Source organism: Eucyclogobius newberryi, unplaced genomic scaffold, assembly GCF_026437365.1.
Source record: "Eucyclogobius newberryi isolate DKJ021-1_F unplaced genomic scaffold, fEucNew1.0.hap1 SCAF_20, whole genome shotgun sequence".
Classification (NCBI taxonomy): domain Eukaryota; kingdom Metazoa; phylum Chordata; class Actinopteri; order Gobiiformes; family Gobiidae; genus Eucyclogobius; species Eucyclogobius newberryi.
Genome location: NW_027315835.1, coordinates 9,165,530 through 9,187,172, shown reverse-complemented (window position 1 = coordinate 9,187,172; position 21,643 = coordinate 9,165,530). Strand labels below are relative to the sequence as shown.

The 21,643-nt window shown below is 39.1% G+C and overlaps 1 protein-coding gene across 1 annotated transcript in view; it reads right to left on the bottom strand.

Moving 5' to 3' along the window:
* Positions 1-21,643, bottom strand: part of LOC140368916 (cGMP-dependent protein kinase 1-like) — an 83,149-nt gene that overhangs the window by 44,595 nt on the left and 16,911 nt on the right. Inside the window, exon 3 of the mRNA XM_072456081.1 lies at positions 4,493-4,606. Within this exon, the coding sequence (XP_072312182.1) occupies positions 4,493-4,606 (114 nt within the window). The remainder of the gene's footprint in view (positions 1-4,492; positions 4,607-21,643) is intronic.

Below are 21,643 nucleotides of genomic sequence, written 5' to 3'. Positions count from 1 at the left end.
CAACATTGATTTGCAAAATTGACATTCAATACAGAACAAGAACAAACCAGGTCTAAACAAGGACAAACCCAGAATCAAACAAGTCTAAAGCAGAATTAAACAAAGACTAAACAAGACCAAACCAGGTCAAAAGTAGTGCAAACCCAGAACAAAACCAGTAAACAAGATTTTTTGGTTGTGGGCATGATTTGAATACATTTCACGTCCACGTCCATTTCCAGTCAGTATTTAAGTAGTAGTTTCACACACCTTTTGCGCCTTTGAGTACTTTTTACTTCTACTTAAGTAATATTATTTAAAGGAACATTACTCTTACTTGAGCAGACATTTTGGCCGACATATTAATAATTTATACATTTCAATTGTAGGTTCAACCCCTCATTTAAAGCCAATTTAATCTTCGCATGCACATGTCATTACTCCACAGATCTGACCTGTAGTTCGACCAGGAATAGAGGGCAGATCCACCACCAGTGAAGTTACATATTGCACCTTTAACTACAGCAATTCAAACATAGCCATTCATTTTTAGCTTGTCTAAAGGGTCGTAAAGGCATTCAGCGTTGACTATTTTTCACTTGCAATAGCTAAGTATCATTATTAAAAGCTTAAAAGTGTAATACATCAAAGTACACAATAATATTACCACATTAAAATAGTAATATCAGTGAATACATTTTTGTCTGGTTTTGTTTATCTAAGGAATTATAATTGAAATGAGCACCACCAGCTCAACAGAGACGTTTCCAACACTGAGCGGAGACAGCCAGGGCGTTGCCATGGAGACGCACAGACTTTGGAAAGTTGGTTGAGTCGAGGACGGAATGTGCCAAAACTTTTTTGTTTCGGTATCGTTTGTCAGACCAGTGCTGGTTGAATCTATTTTTTGTTGGACTTGTTTCGGGGTCAAAGTGGATCCAAAATCCCTCACGGTTTTGTAAAGTAGTAAAGTCCATCCAGTCCTTGATTGTTGGTGAGGTTTGTTGTCAGCCATTTCTTTGTGATGATCTTTTTTCCCACTGCCAAATGCACGTTCCAAAGGTATCCATTCATTGTGTCGATGACAGGAGTTTCAAGGCCTTTGTCAAATGTTTTAATTTTGCTTTGTCGTCCTCTTTGACTTGTTTTATCCATTGTTACTATTGACTTTTTGAATGCCTGATTTTTCCATGTAACTTATACTTCGTTTTGTGATGGCGCTCAGAGCTTGTGTGCATCTTTTATTAATTCATCAGATGTTACATGAGCATCTGTGGAAACACTGGTTATTCTTTTCAACGCACAGTTTTTTGAATATTTCCAGTCTAAGCTTTCCTTCTTTCTTAATGATCCATGTTTCTGAACCATACAACCAAAAACGTATATAGACTATATATTGTACTGCAAAGGTTGGCTGCATTGGTTTTGAAGTTAAAAACTGAAAAAGGACTTTTAAATGACTTCACTTTTGAAACTTCGAAATATTTATCAGTAAATAAAAATAAAAACTGATGCCTAAACTCCTGCCGACAACGCTGTTTGTTGCTTTGTAAATTATTCAGGTTTCCGTGGAGAATCCTGTTTAAACCCAGCGTTTCTTTGCTACTTCCTCATTAATCGTGACTGTCTCTATCTACAAATAAAACCGCTTTATGGCACGAAACAAATGTATGTTCCAGATGTCTCTCTTCATTAATTTACCCCTCCTTTGTTTTAATCCATAGAATTTAATGAAATAATCACTGCGGCCTGTGAAACGATATAAAAACAATATGAAGAGGAAAGGCTTGGTGTCTTCGGACCCAAAGCGGTTGCCAGGAAACGCTGTTGCCTGGTAACGGAGCGCGGTGAAGAACAAACAGGGAAAAGTTGGAGCGACTTTGGTCAGTGACAGAGACCAAACTCCCACACTGCAAAAAAGAAATCTTCCTTAGTAACACTGTGTGAAAAATAAATTGTATTCAAAATGTTATAGGACTATTTTCTATTCTATTATTAGTTTTGGGTTTGTATCATATTTAGCACATATTGAAACACATCCAAGCACATTGCCATTGAAATATTTGGATGAATATAGAGACCAAACACCCACACTGCAGAAAATAATATCTGCATTTTCTTAAAAAATTTATCTAAATTTGAGCTTGTAGTACTTGTTTAGATACCGGTTCACACCACACACGGGCCCTGTACGCCACACAGGGGCCCTGCACGCCACACACAGGCCCTGTGCGCCACACACGGCCCCTGTGCGCCACACACGGCCCCTGTACGCCACACACGGCCCCTGTACGCCACACACGGTCCCTGTATGCCACACACGGTCCCTGTGCGCCACACACGGGCCCTGTATGCCACCTGCATAGCCCAGCAGAGGATGTACTTCCTGTGGCAGCTGAGGAAAACCAAGCTGCCAGAAGATGATGGTGCAGTTCTACACGGCCATCTTTGAGTCCATCCTCACCTCCTCCATCATAGTGTGGTTCGCTGGAGCCACAGCCAGGGACAAACAGAGACTACAGCACATTGTGCCTCTGCTGAGAAGGTGATCGGCTGCAGACTTCCATCTCTGCAGGACCTGTACGTCTCCAGGACTCTGGGACGTACAGGTCGGATCACAGCCGACCCGTCTCATCCTGGACATGGACTTTTTGAGCCACTCCCCTCAGGCAGGAGGCCACTCCCCTCAGGCAGGAGGCCACTCCCATCAGGCAGGAGGCCACTCCCCTCAGGTAGGAGGCCATTCCCCTCAGGCAGGAGGCCATTCCCCTCAGGCAGGAGGCCATTCCCCTCAGGCAGGAGGCCATTCCCCTCAGGCAGGAGGCCATTCCCCTCAGGCAGGAGGCTCCGGTCCATCCGGACAAGAACCTACCGCCACAAGAACAGTTTCTTTCCTCATGAACACTTCTTAAACACTGTCATTTTAACCATAATTTAATCACACACAGTTCACTTTCTGCACTGTATATATGTAAATCTGTACAACTGTAAATGTGTGTACATATTAAGCCTATTTTTTATTTTTATTCTATTCTTTTTATCTTTTATCTGATAACTTATTCCATCCATCTTCTTCCGCTTATCCGGGGCCGGGTCGCGGGGGCAGCAGTCTAAGCAGGGACTCCCAGACTTCCTCCTCCCCAGACACTTCACCCAACTCCTCTGGGGGGATCCCGAGGCGTTCCCAGGCCAGCCGAGAGACATAGTCCCTTCAGTGTGTCCTGGGTCTTCCACTAGGTCTCTTCCCGGTGGGACATGCCCCAGGAGACATCCGGAACAGATGATCGTGGTAACTTATTGTTATGACTTATTCATTGTTTTATTGTTTTGTGTTGCATCACCAAGACAAGTTCCTAGGTTTTTGAATTTTGTTTATTGACAATGACCCTATTGTGATTCTGATTCTGCAGCTGCATCTCGCTTATGTAAACAAATGTAAACTTTGAAGGAAATCTGCATAAACTGCTGAAATACTAGAACAGTCCTAATCTTTACTGTCAGTTATACACAACAATTCACACTGTACAAAAGTACAACTGCATTTTATAATGTAAATTCCCTTAGTTGTGGCGAGTTGTAAAAAATGATTTGCAGAGTGATTACCGTAGCTTTCTGGTCATGCGTAATGGACAATGGAAAAAAAAACAGAAACATGGCTTGTAAGTATCTGACACTTTCCGAATGTATAGTAACAGTGCTGCAATAAATATTAATAGTTTTAGGGGATTTTGAGCTTTTAGTGCTTACATTGAAGAATGTCTTTTCCAGTTATAAATCCTGTGTAAAGTCGTGAAAAAGCCTTTCAAAAGCCCCAACATCTGCGCTGACCGCCCTGTGAGACGTTCAGGCAACATTTGTGAAACATTTTGTGATGTGTAAAAAGTCAAATAAACACTTGTCGCTTCCAGTAAAAAACTAAATGTTTCTGTTTTCAGGGTATTTAAAACTCCAGGCAAACAACAACATCTCATTAGAAACAAGCCGCTTCTTCACCTTGTGATAATATCGCAACTGAGGTTAGCCAATCAAGCAGAGTATAAAATTAAGCTGGTTTTAATTGGAAAAAAGAAAAAAGTAATGTTGTAAATTGAAATAGAGGCTTTTTATGATTCATTGGACATTTCCCATTTGTCTGAAACTCCAGCTAATACAAACCATGTTTAACACATTTCTGTTGGATCGACTTGATATTGTCTGAATATCGTTAACGGGGTCCAAACAATATTGACATATACATTTTTGCTTATATCGCCCACCACTAATGTTTATTTTAATTATATAGGGGCTATAATCAAAATTGCTTCAAAAAGTCACAGAAACGTGTAGTGTAATTGATTACAAATAAGCTTTCATTATTATTTAATTGCCTCAATGATTCGTTTACGGGATGACACCCCTCCCCCACCCCTCCCCCCACTCATATACATTGCTTTTTGGCACTTTTGCTGTTAATTGTGTGGTCTGTTCATATCTGGTTCACTTGGGCTGTGGATTGCGGGGTTGTTTCACTCACTGCGCACGGTGGCTGTCCTGGTGCAGTTGTAGAGGATGGCCAGCTCTCCAAATACTCGCCCGGGGCCCATAGTGCACAGCTTCATGCCCTCCTTCGTTACCTCCACCTTGCCCTCTGGAACACAAACAAGGAGAAGAAGCAAAAGTTTCTACACAAAAAACAATGGATTTTTTGGGGGGAAATGGAGGCCAAGGTGAAGTGGGACATGATGAGAATATTACAAAATATGAAATAACAAGGTGGTTTTGGCAAATGAAAACTTTTAGAGAAAAACTCCACTATGGAAAAATGGAATCTTCATGCTTAAGTCCAAGGAAAAGGATTGAAACAATTCAAATTCATGTTTTTCTCTATTTTTTTCCATCCTCTCCCAATTTTCCATACTCAACCGACTGTTTGATGGAATAAAACAATCTCAAGATGTGTTTAGCAAGGCAAAAAACCTACAACTGTCAAAAGAAAAAGCAGGTTGGGGTCTACCTTGTCTGAACAATTACTTTAGTTCAGCTTAAATCAGAGCGTTGCTACACTGATGTGACACAGAATGTGAAGCTCAGTGGAAAAATATGAGCGTAATGTTGTGCCGGAGATTCCTGTACAGGCCAAAAATGTGCTTACAACATGGAGGGAGCTAATTAAATCATGCAAACTAAACAAATATGTTGAAATCTTAAACTGGTTGGTTTAGTACAGAGGTTTTGCACCTAACAGCACCGGGTTGAAAAGCTTCAATATGCTGAAAGAGTCCTTTGGCTTGGAGAAACAGGACTTTTATAGGTTTTTTATAGTTAGAGTTATTATAATCAAGAAATTAAACTAAGTATTGACCATTATAACCCTGAGAGCGAACTTTTTCAAGGCTTATAAATCAGAACTTTCAAGGAGAATGATTATGAAAATTATATTAAAAACAAATGGAAAAGAGAAGCTACAGTTATTTCGACAAAGAGTGGGAAAATGTGTATGGAGGACAACAAAATATCATGTTTGGGGGGAATTTTGCTGGAAAAATGTATCCGATTTTTTCAAAGTGCTCAATGTTCACGAGGAAACGCTAACTGCTGGAGAAACTGAAGCACCAGGAGGTAAAGGCACTGACACAGTGTCGTGAGTTCGAATCCCGGCAAAGAAAAAATAAAATAATAATAATATTCCAGGCAAAGAAAGGGAAGATAAAGACATTCTGCAAATGGTCTAGGGCTGGTATCGAACAACGAGGTAAATACTGTACATTTTATTACCACGGTTTGGAAAACAACACATTATTACTTTATGTACGTATGTGGGTCCTTTTAAAGCATTTAAAATCGTAATCAAATGTTGTATTGGTGCACAAATTGCAGCAGCTATCCTGTGCAAAACTTACTTTATCAGAGTTTTAGATCTCACAGTTTTGATAAATAGGTCAGCATGTGGTAAACAACTTAATTAGCATTTTATCCACCTCAAATTTGTCTTTTGAGCTTCTGTGTGAGACGCCAAATGTCAACTGTGTCCTGTTTTTGCTCCATTGTGGATTCTTTTATTTTTAATTGAAATATGCCACTCTTTTTGTTATTTAAAATATGACAGTACATTTACGATTATCCCAGACGTTATTTTTGCAGCCCTATATCGTACGTCCAAGTACAAAAAGTTGGAGACGCTTGTAAAACACAATATGCAGCAAACCCAAGCCATATTCATCCAAGCATACCACAAAATCTGCTTTTCATGTCAACCCTCCATCACTATTAATACACGCTCTTACGCGCTATTGGACGTACCATGTGTGCGAGGAACTAGCCAAATGGACACAGCTGTAGTAGTGCTTTATGCGCTCTTTCCCTTTGAGTGGACACATTTACTGTCAGCCGCCTGCCTGTAACTCCCGATAGGACTGTGGTGTGGAAAGATACGGCCCTTTTGTTTGTACAGTGGCCGAAATGCCCTGAGTGAGTGAACGAGCTGTGTATGAACAGATATGAACGCGCTCTCTTGGGTGGACCTCATTATTTTTGCAGCGGGGGGACAAGATTAAACCACTACAGCAGGTGCGGCGCCTGTGAAAGGGAATTAGGGATCGTAACATCGGTTTAATATTCAGAGAGAACGCCGATTCGGTGGTTACATTTGCAAGCAATTACAAAACATGGCAAACAAGGATCTGTTCCGCTATTGTAAACGCGCAGTGCTCCAAACAGCGGCAATTCATATGATCTATTTTGATACACTGTCGCCCGTAGAAAGCCATGCGTATTATATATTTATGAAAGGATCTCATGCAAATGCTCATCAATGGGTTTCGGAGTGATGAATATCCAGCGCTGTTGCCATAGCGCAATAGTTGTATATTTTGACAAAGAGTCACCTCAGCCCTTTGTAACTTTTGGTCAAGGGCACGTCACCTGCTTGAGTGAACGAAAACGTTAAAATTCGAAAGGTTTGAATGAGAAACTAAACATTTTGAAGTCTGCGTGGAACTTATTCATGTTAACACTGACCAGAATTCACTTAATATCTATTTCCAGAATGTGAACTAGAAGACACCCACACGTACACAAGAGAGTTACCTGCACCTGCTCAAAGTTACACGCAGAGAACTGTAGTACTACTATTACTGCGACAGCAAAAAGGCATCGAGGCCACAAAAATATAAAGATTTAATTGCGCCTTTGGGGTGTAACGATGTCTATTTTGAAGGTTTGGCAAGTCTTTCCAGGGGCCGTCAACATTCTTTCTTAGGTGTGAACATTTTTTAGTGTCAGAATAAAAATGGCTCACGGTCAAGTGTTTCTCTTGTCATTCAAAATATACAAAATATACAGTATGCATGTTTGGTGCAATGTAGTCCGCAATTAGCCCTTGTCCAGTTTCCTATGTCGATTTGTGCAATATTTCTGAGTTTACAAAGTTATAACTCCATTTCGTATGACAAACATTACATCATTATGTCAGTCCAACAGAAATATGTGATAAAATATCTTTGAATGTGTTCGCTGAGGTGTAATTAACAAGCAAATGGGAAATGTTTGTAAAATAGAGTCATAAAATTCCACAAATATCACCTTATACCCATATTTGACCTTGCAACATAACTACTTTTTTCATTTTTATTTTGAATCAGCTCCTTTTGTAGCTTTTCACTTTCAATACATGGTATGTTCAATATTCAAATGTTAATTAATTTCAAAACAACATTCACATTATTATCTAAATGTCAATATATTGCCCACCTCTAGACTTCACTGCCCCTGAGTTATAACGTCTGAAGACCCATTTCCAGATCTTGATCCAGGTTCATGGTCAGGACTATCTTGCTCGGATAGTTCTCGTAAAGTTGTTGTAGAAAACCGAATTCCAGGAGAAAAAACAGACACAATAGATGCAAATTGGAATTAGCTCTGAGCGCTACAATCTGCCACGAAGCATATTTTCATTTTTATGTGATTAATGTTCTTGTACTTGGTCCCCGTTCAATAAACTGAACAAACTACACAATATTGTTTTGTAGCCCCCAATTTAAATGAGCCAGGGTGCAAAAAACTATGATTAATTTGCAGATTATGCTGGATATATGTTGATAAAATAGGCTGAAAGGCTCTACATTTGTTGACTTTTGGATATTGGTTGATGACAAATGACAATACCAAGCAAGAAACAAGAATTAAAAGAGAAAATAAGAAAATAAGTAATAAAAAGTGTAATTTTAATGACAAAAACTAGTAATAATTTCAACATTGAGCTACGCCACAGCCGTCAACTGCATTCTGAACAACTTGAGTAGAGGCTGCTCAATTATAGCGGAAAATAAACATTTATATGAAACAATTATTTAAAAAAAGAACAGTATCCAAAGTGCTGCTCACGACACAAATCAAATATAAAACACACCTCTAATTAATTTCACAAAACCTAAGCAATCAAACCGGTCAAATTAAAAAGCTGTATCAAAAAATTAAAATGTAAAACTGTTGAAATAATGAAAAACACAACTCACGACGTGTTAAAAACCAGAGAATCAAAAGGTGTCTTAAGACGAGACTCGCAATTGTTTCAAACTATTATTGTCAAAAATAACTTGGAGAGATATATTATTGTTTAAAAGCCTATACTGGTATGTACATTAGAAAAGTATAGTACATTTTGCCCCAGGGTTTGTTGCAGAACGAGCGCACAAATCATCCTAAACAGAGCCATCCATTGTATTTTCGATTTCTTTTAAGTGAACAGAGCAATGATTAAAAGTACGATCATAAATTGGATTAATCGCACAGCTCTAACGTGAGCGCACAGCAGCCGGTTCAGCGTGGATGCAACAAAACTAACTTACGCAAAAACCCTTTTAAATGAAAACAAATGGTAAAATAATGTGGCCATAAAAGAATCCAGCTGGCCTCGCAATGGCTCGCACCAGGAAGCATTTTTCAAAATAAAAGCACTCAATAAACTATTAGTGCAAATGTGAGATGGGGATTTGTGACATTTGTGCCTAATAAAGATGAAGAGGGGCGCGAGGCAGGAAATGTCAACGTGATGAGAGCGGCGCGAGGCGGATCGGCCGAAACAACCGCCATCGGCAAGAGTTGGAGGAAAATCATCTCCAATTATGCAGTGGAAGTTAAATGTGATTAAAGAAATAGAACACGGACAGTGGACGTGTTTTAGACGAAGGGTTTTCACAGGTTTGATGTAAGATGTGAGTGTGATATACTTTGACAGCTGGCTCAAATTGTATGACACATTAATAAAGTAATTAATAAAAAGAATAAATTCCTTTCAGATTGACCATATCTGTCAGTAAAGACTGCGCTAAGAAGGCTAAAGCTTTTTTTTAAATCATTTTCTTGGGTTTGGTCAGCCACATTACGTAATAAAAATTCAAAATGTACTAAAATGATCACTTCATCATGTAATGTATTGTGTAATAAACTATTTAATTATTACAAAATGTGGGTGATTCGTACATTTTACCAGGTATAATGTATGTATAAATAACATGTACTGGAGTAGTTACTAAGAAAAATATAATAATGGTTAATGGTGATTTACAGGACAAACGGGTTATTTTCTGGTAAAATGATTAATCCTAACTCTAACCCAGACTTATTTAATGTGATGTAATATTAAAACAGGGCTGTAAATGCATTTATCTCTTGTGATGCTATTTAATGCCTGGGCGATATGGACAAAAAATGTCAATGTTTTTTTGGGTTGTTTTTTTTTGCACACTGAACAATTACAATTTTATACGAAGTCACTGCCACTGCTGCTCTTTAGGAAAGCTCATAACATTTTAATATGCCTGCTATTCAGAAAATCTATGCCTCTGGGCTCATAGTCTAATTTAGTTTATTGTAAATTGGTTTAATAAGTTCTATTCAATTTAATATTTGCTTGCTTTATTTCATCTTAATAGTCTTTCTGTAAATCCTTTTTTTGGGCTCTTGTCTAAATCTAAGTCTCCTGTTCTCTGCACTATATTACTGTCAGGAGTAAATTTATCTCAAATCTAAAAGTTTGGATGCTGCACGTCTCATCCATCGTCGTCATGGATACTCGCACCCAGGGGAAAAAGAGGCGGAGCCGGAGCGGGGCTGCTGCAAACAGTGACTTTAGGGAGAAAACTTCACTCACGAAGCACAGGCTCTTGGAACGTCGTAAAAGCTCGTCAAAAAGATACTTTGTCCTTTCTTTGAAAATAGTTTCGAGGGAGAAGTGTGAAAAGTGCTGTTTGTCGCTCCGTGTGCACTTCTGGACACAGCTAGTGACCTGGATTTAACGATGTTGCCATTTTTCACATCGTCAAGTATTGAAAAAAAATAAATCAATTCAAATTCAAATTGCCCTGCCCTATATACAATTACTACAATACTATTACTGTTCACTGTAGTTAGGTACGAGTCATTTTCTGATGTTACTACATATTCCTGAAGAGAAAAAAGTTATATTTTTCAGCATTTTGTAATAATTTTCTTAATATGTAATAACTGGGGAATATTGCATTACATTTTATTAGAAAACACGGCTGTACAGGGTATAACACATTACATATTGAATATATCCTAACAATCTTCAAACTTCCAAAAGAAAAACTAAAGGGAAAAAGAAAAACATTGCAATTGTCAATTTATGAACTAAGACTCCAGGTCAAATAAAGTCATAGTAAAAAATCCTTTGTAATGTGACTCAGAGTTCAGTTATTAGACTACACTATGCGTCCTAATTGTCTTAAACGCTATAAAACCATATTTACCAAACTGATCATCGACTTAGGGCATCAGCTGTTGTGCCATTTTTGTTGTATTTGTTCTTGGTTTTGTTTTTGCTTCTGGGAGCTTGAGACGGATCCGCGGTGATGAGTGCAAACAGATGTCACTGAGATAAACACGTTTGATAATCGCAGCCATAATCATCATTAGTTTAATGTCTCAAACAAAACACACACAACTCAATTCAGACCCACATTTACGCAGCGGGAGATCCTTATTTCTCAAACGCAAAGATGCTTGTTGATTGGGGGCAAAAAATAACAAGGAGATAAAGAAACAGACTGGAGTTGGGAGCGGTAATTAAATTGTCACAGATTGTAAATAAAAAGTAACTAATTACCGTATTTTCCGGACAATAAGTAGCACCTTTTTTCATAGTTTTGGCCGGGGTGCGACTTATGTGATATTATTTGTTATTTTCACACTGGCAATCGCAAGAGGACGCTCTAGGCTCTAAGCGACGCAGAAGAAGAATCTGCACTTCCTCTTCCTCTGGAGTTTGTGGAGTTTAGAAGTGACACAGAGGAAGAAGAATTCAATGGATTTAGTGATTTGGGGTAAAACTGATGCTTTGCTAAACTTGTTAGCATGTTCTTAATGCTATAGTTATCTGAATAACTGTTGATATGTTACGTTAACACACCAGACATCAGTAGACATAACTATTGTTATTATTTTAAATTGCATTTCAAGATGAAATGTCTGTTCTTGGTCTTGGATTTTATCAAATACATTTCCCCCAAAAATGCAACTTGTAACTCCAATGTGACTTATGTATGTTTTTTTTTTTCTCTATTATGCCTTTTTTGGCTGATGCGACTTATAATCCGGAAAATACGGTAAAAACTTAAATGCTGCTATGAAGATAATTTCGGTAATTATTCATATGATTCAGGTAATTTACATTGAGAAACTGAATCAAAATTAAACGTTTTCTTTCTAAATGTATTCAAAAGGCACTCAGATGCTTGCGACACCGCCTCCACTCTTTGAAAGCGTCAAATGCAGGGATATTGGACATAATTTACAGATGCAAAGTCCTTTTAGCAGCTGGGGCTTTGATATGCCAGTGACAGGAAGGCAAACGAGCCAAAAGACACATGCCAAGTGGAGAGTGAAGAAGTGACAAGCTTTTAACAAACACCTTTTCAACCTCGCGCGAGTCGGGAAAATGGTTTTAATGCGGTGTCAGTGAAGGCAGCATGGGACTGGACCGACGAGTGGGAGCTCATCTGCATGTCTACAGCACAAATAAGTCTTTTATCCTCTTTACGTGCAATACTGTTACCGGCAGTCCTAGCTCTTCTGTTAAGCTGTGAATTCTGTTAATTGTTAATTTGTTCATTATTAGAGCATTGAAGCGCCAGCATTTAATACACACTTCAGGGACGTGTGGGTTTCTGAAAGTGCAAATGAGAATTGGAACGGTCCGCAATTCAAATAACTCGCAAAATGAACGTGTTCAGGTAAAACAGCCGTCAGAGGTGTCGTTAAACTGTAGTGAAATTAATGAGAACGCAGCAGCACAGCGCAGTTTTACACAAACCACAAACACATAACTAACAGTGTCTAACATTTTTACAGTGTTGTTACCCGGACGATATTACCAGTTTTATTGTTAAAGTGGACTACGGTTGGAGAACATGATTATATTTAAGATTGTATTAAAAATGTTGCCTATTTTTCGCTAGTTTGACAATTTCGACAATTTTATGATGTCACTTCCTGGTTGGACATAAGGTAGAGGTAATTTCACAACTGTTAACTAGCAACCATATCGTAAACGAGGGTCAAAAGCCATTTAAATGAACAAATAATGATAATAAACTGGGATAGGCTGTAGTCACCAGCGACCCCTAAAGGGAACAAGTGGTAGAAAATGATTGAATTAATAATTATAATAATAAAAATACCTAATAACACCTTTATTTGTTAAATGATGGTTTGAACTGTCCGTTATTATGTCCATTCTTATTTCTCGTAGCACGGGTGGGTGATATAGCAAAACATGATAAGGATTTTCTTGGAGCTGGATCACAATTTCGATTATGTCACAATTAATTTACACGTTGTATTTTTCTAATGCCTTTAAGACGTCATCTGTAGAGCTGCAACAAAGACAGTAGCACTATTAATTCAAGATGTCTAAAACTATCAGAGCGACTTTGGTGACGGAGTACGAACTTTCGACAACATAGAAGACTGGAAATTAAACTGAGCGTTAAGAGGGCTTTTTAGATGTTTTTTCGAAAAGCTTTATCCAATTTTACTGTACGCACTCAACAGTTAGCACCGGCAGACTTGGGTTTCCTGAGCGGAATCTTAAAAGGATGTCCGATTGAATTCCCATGTCTCAAAATGCCCCGTCAATCATGGATTCACACAGCTTCAAATGTGTCATGTTTTGCCATCTCCCTGACAGGTACATGGGCATCTGTCAGACCTGAGGATGATTGAATGTCCAAGTCCACAGCTCCGACTCCTTTGTCTCCGCTCTTTTGACACAAGGATTTATGCAGGAGACACATGGCTGGCTGTCCCTCTTTAATTGCTGATATTTATAGTTGTACAGTTGAAGTTGGGGTACCTGATTTTGAAAACGAGAAGGGAGGAAGTAGGTATTAAAATCTATCTACCGTGTCGCTTGCGCTCACAAACCCGTTGGCATTTTCTGTAAATAAATATTGTATTTTCCGGACTATAAGTTTTCATAGTTTTGCGACTTATACTTATATTTATACGCCGGAGCGACTTATATGTGATATTATTTGTTATTTTCACACTTGCAACCGCATTTCATACTCCAGTGCAACTTAAATATGCTTTTTCTTCCCAATTATGCATTTTTTGGCTGGTGCGACTTATACTCCAGTGCGACTTATAATCCAGAAAATACGATACATGCAAAAATTCGATAGGCAAAAATTCGATAGGCAAATGAAGCGCCAGCATTTACTACACACTTCAGGGACATGTGGGTTTCTGAAAGTGCAAATGAGAAAAATGAGAATTGAGACGGTCCGCAATTCAAATAACTCGCAAAGTGAACGTGTGAATGTCCAAGTCCACATATATTTATACTTATACGCCGGAGCGACTTATATGTGATATTGTTATTTTCACACTTGCAACCGCATTTCATACTCCAGTGCAACTTAAATATGTTTTTTCTTCCCAATTATGCATTTTTTGGCTGGTGCGACTTATACTCCAGTGCGACTTATAGTCCAGAAAATACGATACATGCAAAAATTCGATAGGCAAATCAATAAAACATGAATCTGACACTGAAGTGCGCCTTTAAAATTTCAGAATTCAACATTTTTCAACACAAAGTAACTGTTCATGTTGGCAGCGCGCATCACGGCCTGTTAGTGGGACCTCTTCCTGTGTTATATTTTTATCCTCCATCTGCGCCCTCACATCCCATGAAAAACTCCATGTAAAAACCGGCTTTGTGCCTTTTGTTCTGCGACAGCTTAAACATAACCGTTGTCAAACTTTCCCTCTCTTCTTCTGTTGCTTCTTTTTTTCTTTTTTTTCTTTCTAAAAACAGATTGTGCACTGAAATGTTTTAGACGCAGATGCTCCCCGTCGCTGTGATGCGCCGCATTACTCGCAAGCAGACAGACGCCGAGCCGTGATTGGTTCTTCTATTACCGCCTCCGGGCCGTAGCCAATCGGAGGAGGGCTCACAGATGCTCAGTTAGAACGTTATGGGCTATTAGATTGATAGATTAATCTTTAAATAAACCGGTTTTCATTTGGCTGTCCTTGTTTCTGGGGTTGCCGCAGACGATCAAACGCTCATCTCATAAATCTGGAGATACAGAAGTTTAAAAGTAGATCGTTTTATATTCTGTTGAGTGTAAACCGCAATATTTAAATGTAAAACGGCTCAATAGAAACCATTGACTTCCTGTTCAAAACTGCCGTACTTCAAAGAAATAATTCACAACAAGCAGCGAATTGTCATTTACATAAGACAAGATAAAAACTAAACCCCTTTTTTCCACTATAAATAAATATAAAAATACACAACAAAAAAACAATAAATCAATCTTGTGTGAAAAATGACTTTATTTCAGTTCAAATCAGAGCGTTGCAGGATTGGTGTGATCCAGGATATGAAGCTCAGTGGAAAAGTACTGAGTGTAATGTGATGGCAGTGGTTCCTGTACAGGATTTAATAGCAAAAGACAAATCTCTGCAATAAATGAAATTGAAAAATGTCAAAGTTGTCACGCTCATCTCCTGTCTGCTGCTCCACTCTGCCGGTCGGCCACGCCTCTTCATCAGACCCACTCCCTACACCTGTCTCTGCTCCGCTCTACCAGTCGGCCACGCCTCCTCATCAGACCCACTCCCTACACCTGTCTCTGCTCCACTCTACCAGTCGGCCACGCCTCCTCATCAGACCCACTCCCTACACCTGTCTCTGCTCCACTCTACCAGTCGGCCACGCCTCCTCATCAGACACACTCCCTACACCTGTCTCTGCTCCACTCTACCAGTCGGCCACGCCTCCTCATCAGACACACCCCCTACACCTGTCTCTGCTCCGCTCTACCAGTCGGCCACGCCTCCTCGTCAGACCCACTCCCTACACCTGTCTCTGCTCCGCTCTACCAGTCGGCCACGCCTCCTCGTCAAACCCACTCCCTACACCTGTCTCTACTCGGTTAGGTCTCGATCAACACCCCGCTGCCTCACGAAAGTCTGTATTCCAATATGACGCAGACAACATGGCGGTGACGAAGACAGGTCCCGCTGATACTGCTCAACCAATCATTTTCTCTCTTGGGTCCAAATCCGCTCTCTTGTCCCTAACCCTAACCCAGTGTCTGAAGCGTATCATGAAGGCCGCCAATTCTGACTTCCTTGAGGCAGCGGGGGGTTGATCTAATACTGACAGTCTCTGCTCCACTTTGCCGGTTGGCCATACCTCCTCATCACCTGATACAGCTCTGGCTGCATTTAAGTCTGCTCCTGTCTCTGCACCAGTGCCAGATTGTTCTCGTGTCATGCCTGACTTTCCAGCGTTTTTCCCCGGACTTTTTCCCTGTTGCTGACCTCTTCTGTCCCTGACCTCGGCTCTGTGGCTAAATCACCTTCCACTGGACCTGCCTGCCAGTTAAAAGGTTTCCGGAAGTTATATAAACTGTTAAACTCTACTGTTGTAAATAAAGGTCATTACCAAGTTATATTCCATCTGCCTGTGTTGCTTTTGGGTCCTCGCCATACCCGTGACTAAAGTGCTCACTATTCACAAAAAAATTCTAACTATGGGAGAAACTGGCTGCCAGGAGGCGATTGTTCTATCTCAGAAATATTGGACTGAGATCAATAAAGCGCTACCGACTGTCTTTGACGTCACCAAATTCAGATCTCTGTGGAGGTTTTTTTATAGTTTTTGCTGGCCGAGAAGGAGGGTCTAAGGACAGGGGACCCTGGGACATCGCCCCTCGTCCCTATGGACACTGTTTAATCCGTTTTTCACTGTCGCCCTCCGAGGCAACTGTTGTTGTGATTTTGGGCGTTACAAAAATAAATTGAATTGAATGTTTTGGCCTAAATACTCAAGATACAATAAATGGATATGGAACATTTTTCTGGCTGCAGGAAAAAGGCCGTCACTAAGGAATGGATGACACCAACTCAAACAATAATTAAGGACTGGACCGATATTATAATATTATAATATTATAATTTCGAACTTAAAATAATTGTATAGCCACACATTACTTTCCATCCGTCAGGTGTTCCCTCATCAGGATTGGTATAAGCGCTGCATTTGCTGGCAGCAGAGGGAATTACCATGAGGAAACAAACAAAAGCTAGATTCCCCCAACATGCTAATATGAGCATGCAATTAACCTGAAGCAGAAATGCTCAGAACAAGTCTTTGAAACCGCACAGGAATCCATTGGATTTCAACTTTTGACGCCATGAACGTTTTTGTGAAGACGTCAGAGAAGACAGACCTTGTAAACAGGATCAATGAAAAAAGCGTGAATAAAGATAAATCAAACTGCAGGTATGTCATGGGTAAAAGCTTTAAAAAAAAGTATTTTTTAATGTGTATCTTTTAAATGTCTTGAATGTAAACATATTACATAACAGTGCAGTGTGGATGTTTGTGAACTTGTGGGCCAGACACGAGCAGATGCAGCCGTTCGGAGCTCATTATGAAAAATACAGGCGGAACGCTGGTGGATGCGGTTGCCATGGAAACCCTGTGGAACCAACATATTTGGAGTTGATGTTGGAATGCTTTCAGATACAAATACCAGATACGCTTATTGCAGATGGATTAAGTAGAAACCTGGGAAGATTTATGTGGCGCTTTGGAAACTGCAATATAAAAAGACAAGTTATAGGAAACATTTAGACAGCAACATTCATAGAGTTAAAGGGCCTGTATTGGGGGTGAGTGATTGACAAAAATGAACGCATAAATATCACTTTATACTCTTATTTATATCGCATGACTTTTGGAAATCCTCCTTTACTAGTTATCAGTGTCGCAAAATAACTAAATACATATGCCAAAAAAAGCTACTGCAAAGTAACTGCATTCCAGAACAGTTATTCTTTCTTTTGGTGGTATTCCGAATACAATTACTTTCCTAAAATCAAAGTTGTACTTGATCGTGTAATTTAGATTTCAAACTGCACAGCATTAATTAGTGAGAAAAATAGAAAACATAACTCTTCTGTGAGTGTATGTGTAATTTCTCTAATCCATAATTAATATACATTCAATGTAAACAAAAAGTACGCTCCGTTAGCCTGGTACCATTCCAGGAGTTAGCACTAATGCATTTCAATGGGAGAGTTAGCGTTAGCCTCCAAACATCACAAACAACGTAAATCCAGGGCTGTTTTGATGAATTACTGTACAACCACTCGACCAAACGTGAGTAACGCCACAGCCTGGTTACAAGATATTACCACGCGCAGATGTGTTTTGTGAAGATTTTTACCATTAGCAATACATGCTAACAACCTTGTAATAAATAGGTCATAAAATGAAAATATTCTGGACAACAATGCACCAAAAACATAGCTGGCCATATCGTATTTTCCGGACTATAAGTCGCACTGGAGTATAAGTCGCACCAGTCAAAAAATGCATTATAGAGAAGAAAAAAACGTATATAAGTTGCACTGGAGTATGAAATGTGGCTGCAAGTGTGAAAATAACAAATAATATCACCTATACTTATACTCCGGAGCGACTTGTAAGTATATAAGTATAATATAAGTATAAGTTGAACCCCGGCCAAAACTATGAAAAAAGGTGCGACTTTTTGGGGATTTTGTTTCACCAAGCGCCACAAATCCTACAGTGATAAGTGAACTTTAGAAACAAGACGTTGACGTTGGATATTGACAGTTATTACTCGTTGGTAAATGTGACAAACGTGTAAAAACCATAAAACAACCACGTGTCCGCGCTGTCTATAAATGACGCAATTGCCGTTTTCATTTGTTGCCTAATTAAAATGAATGTGATGGTGTTTACATAAGTACCAGGCTGCATGCGCCTCTGTTCGAAACACATCATTCCTGGAATAAAGCTGTTTTCAACCCTATTTCACACTATAATATTGTGCAACTCACTGTCAAAGTTTTCATATTCAGAACACAGTATGCAGAGTGGACAATGTATAGAAGGAAAATGCTACAAAAGAATTTTTTTCAGTTTTCTATGACTAAGATATTCTTCCCAACACTGTTATTAAATATATTAAATCAAAAGCCTAACCTTGCATTAATATTGTATGCTGTTGTTTTTAAAGTCAATGCACCTTCTCCAGACTTGTTCAGCTCCTGTCAGTAATAAAATTCCGTTCAAAGCACTGTTTTATTAATGTTTTGCTCTAACTATAATAAAAAACAGATATGGTGATGGTCAGTCAATATGCAGCTCATTTACATTTGTTCATGTGTCCTTTAAACATAGAAAAACTAAAATCAAGCCGCTTCTTGGTTGCCTTCTTGATTTGTTGCATAGTAAAGACAATATAAGATCCATGACAACCGCATATTTACATATTCTATTTTAAATGAAAGGCCAAAACAATAGATCTAGCCCAGGGTAACGTCTCTGCTCCGCACTGATATGTGGATTAACCATTTCTCACTTACATTATGTACACGCAGGCGTATAATGTATGGTAATGTTATGTTTTATGGATTAGATATTGTGTTTTAGTTTGAAATACAGACTTGTTATTGCAGCAGTCCGCCTTTAAAAATGTTCCTAAAATGTTCTTAAAATGTCCTGAACTATTTAGAGACAGCTGGGTACAAGGTGTGTTAGCGTCAGCGGAAAAGAAAACTGCTGATGCCACAGAAAGTCCAGCTGAAACTATGGACTGACCCACTTTAGAAACAAAAGGGGACAAACTTGGAACGTCCCATTATTTACGTTCTGCAATTATGTCAATGACGGCAGCACGAAATAGAACTGCACAACATTGCACGTTAAACTTGCAACAAACAAAATATATCACAAAAACGCCAAAATCCTCCACCTGAACGACATTTTTTAATAAAACACTGAAACATTACTCATACATTAAAAGGCGGCGGTGTCCAAACTGTGGACCAAATGGTAATTGGCCGAATTTCTACCGCAAGTGTAAGTGTTTATACCATCAAAAGTAACATTACAAACGCTGCATTGTGATACAAACCTAAAATGAATGTTCCGAGCCTGATTAAAAAGGTGTTTAGACGCTGTCATCGCCATGGCGAACGCAACCATCTGATCGACTCACTCGCTGTATTGACCACAACAATATTCAGGGGAAGATTCTTCATCGAAATCATATTATGTTCCACTTCAGGTGTCTAACATGCTGCCCGTGGGCCACATTCGGCCCCCCTGGACGTTTTAATCCGGCCCGCAAAAGATGTCTTATTTTTATTCATTCATTTTTGATAGATATGCAGCGTTAGTTAGCTCAAACAAGTGCTAACCTGGACAGATCAGGAGCCACAGAGAAGCTGCTGTGAGCTGTGTCCACACTAATGTGACTCTGAATACAAACACAGTGCACTCATTTCATTCACTACACGATCATTTGTCACTAAAATAAGCTTAAACTATCAAAATAGTTGGCTCATATTGGGTTTGTGCATGTTCCTGTTGCTGGTGCATGAATCTGTCTTTGACCTGTTGCAGATGTGTGCAACAGTGTCCACAAATAACTATAACTAGGCTATTTACGGTAATTATTTACATGATTGATTATTTTTTTACGTTATGTTCGGCCTGTGACCCAGCCTGAGCGTCGAAATACGGCCCCCAGCCCAAAATGAGTTTTATACCCCTGGTGTATACGTTTGCTCCGTGTCTCAATCTCCTCTCACTTCTTTCTCTTTGGCTCTTTCTTCTCTCTTCTCTTTCATCTCTGGCCTACATGCCTCCTCTCTCCTCGCTCTCTTCTCTCTCTCTCTCTCTCTCTCCATCTGTAGTATTGTTCGGTCCACTAACAGTCAAATTAAACCCAGCGTGTTAAACAGCACAAACGACCTGTGTTTTAATCGTCTCCTTACAAAACCTGCTATAAATACGACTTAGACACTGCACACAGCTCATGCAGAGCCCATTGAGCTACAGTCACTGCAAAACATGAACATGTGTAAAAGTTAAAATTATAGTAATTCATTCATATTTATCAGGTGTTTATCGTTTTATCGTTTTTTACCCTTCTAGAAGTCAGAAAACATACACGATTGGGCTGGAACCAAACTGAGGACAAACAAAAAGGCAGAACTATAACATTTTAGGGTATTTCAGACAAGTTTCATTATTTTCCTCAGTGGAGTAAGAAAAAAAAAAACACGAAAATGCACATACCGGTAGTAGCATTATAACTCTTGAGAAAATGTTACTTCAGATAATTCTAGTGATTCTAGTAATTCTAATGCTAGAAATGTTCTATTTATTTGTTTAGAGCTTTTGACTTTTAGAGGTCTAATTGTTGTAATTATGTTTATTCGATTCTTCTTCTTTCAGAAACGCTCTGTAGTCGTGACCAGTTTTCAAGCTAAATCATTAATGGAGCAAAACAGCTCCACTGGCAGATCATATAATTTCAAATATATTGAGACGTATCTGGGATGTAAAACTCCAACAATGGAAACGACACATGGACACCTGTGGACTGTAAAAAGCGATAAGACAAAGACAAAGGACTGAGAAGACTGTCAAGGACTGAATTGAAATAACTTAATGACTAAACTTGACATTTACTTTGAACTTAAACATGGACAAATCCACCAGACACCGGGGCAGATGGGACGGATTCATAGGGCAACCATTTATTTTTATTCTCTAGTTTATTCATTGGGCTACTCTATTTCCTTTTAATTTTGTATTTTCACTCTTTGGTTTTGTTTCTTGCTTGTTTTTTTACAATAAATTTATTTCAAAAAGAATATTGAGGGGGAAAAACACATCATAGACCTTTTTTTTATCCAGCCCTACATGGGGAAAATAATGATTACATGGTTAAACGTCAATTTTGCATAGTATATCGCCATTATATTGTCAAAGGTTGATTGACAACATATGTTTTTGTCGTGTATTGTTAACGGCAGCAACACTTTGTCAACACTCTGAAACCTAAACATAATTAAAACCCAAAACATGTCGAAACAACAAAGGCGTTCTGAAAATCCTAATGGAAATATTCCGTTTGGCAGTGCAGCTCCAGAGAGTATTTTTAGCCCCACGCCTTGTGCATCAGTTCCCATAGTAATCCAATTTGTGAGACACTAAAACAGCATGTATTTTTCTTTTTTTTTCTTCCCTTTCGCCCACTCACAGCCAAGAGTGAAACTTCCAGGTTTGGTTGCGCTGATTAGAAAGGTTACAATGTTT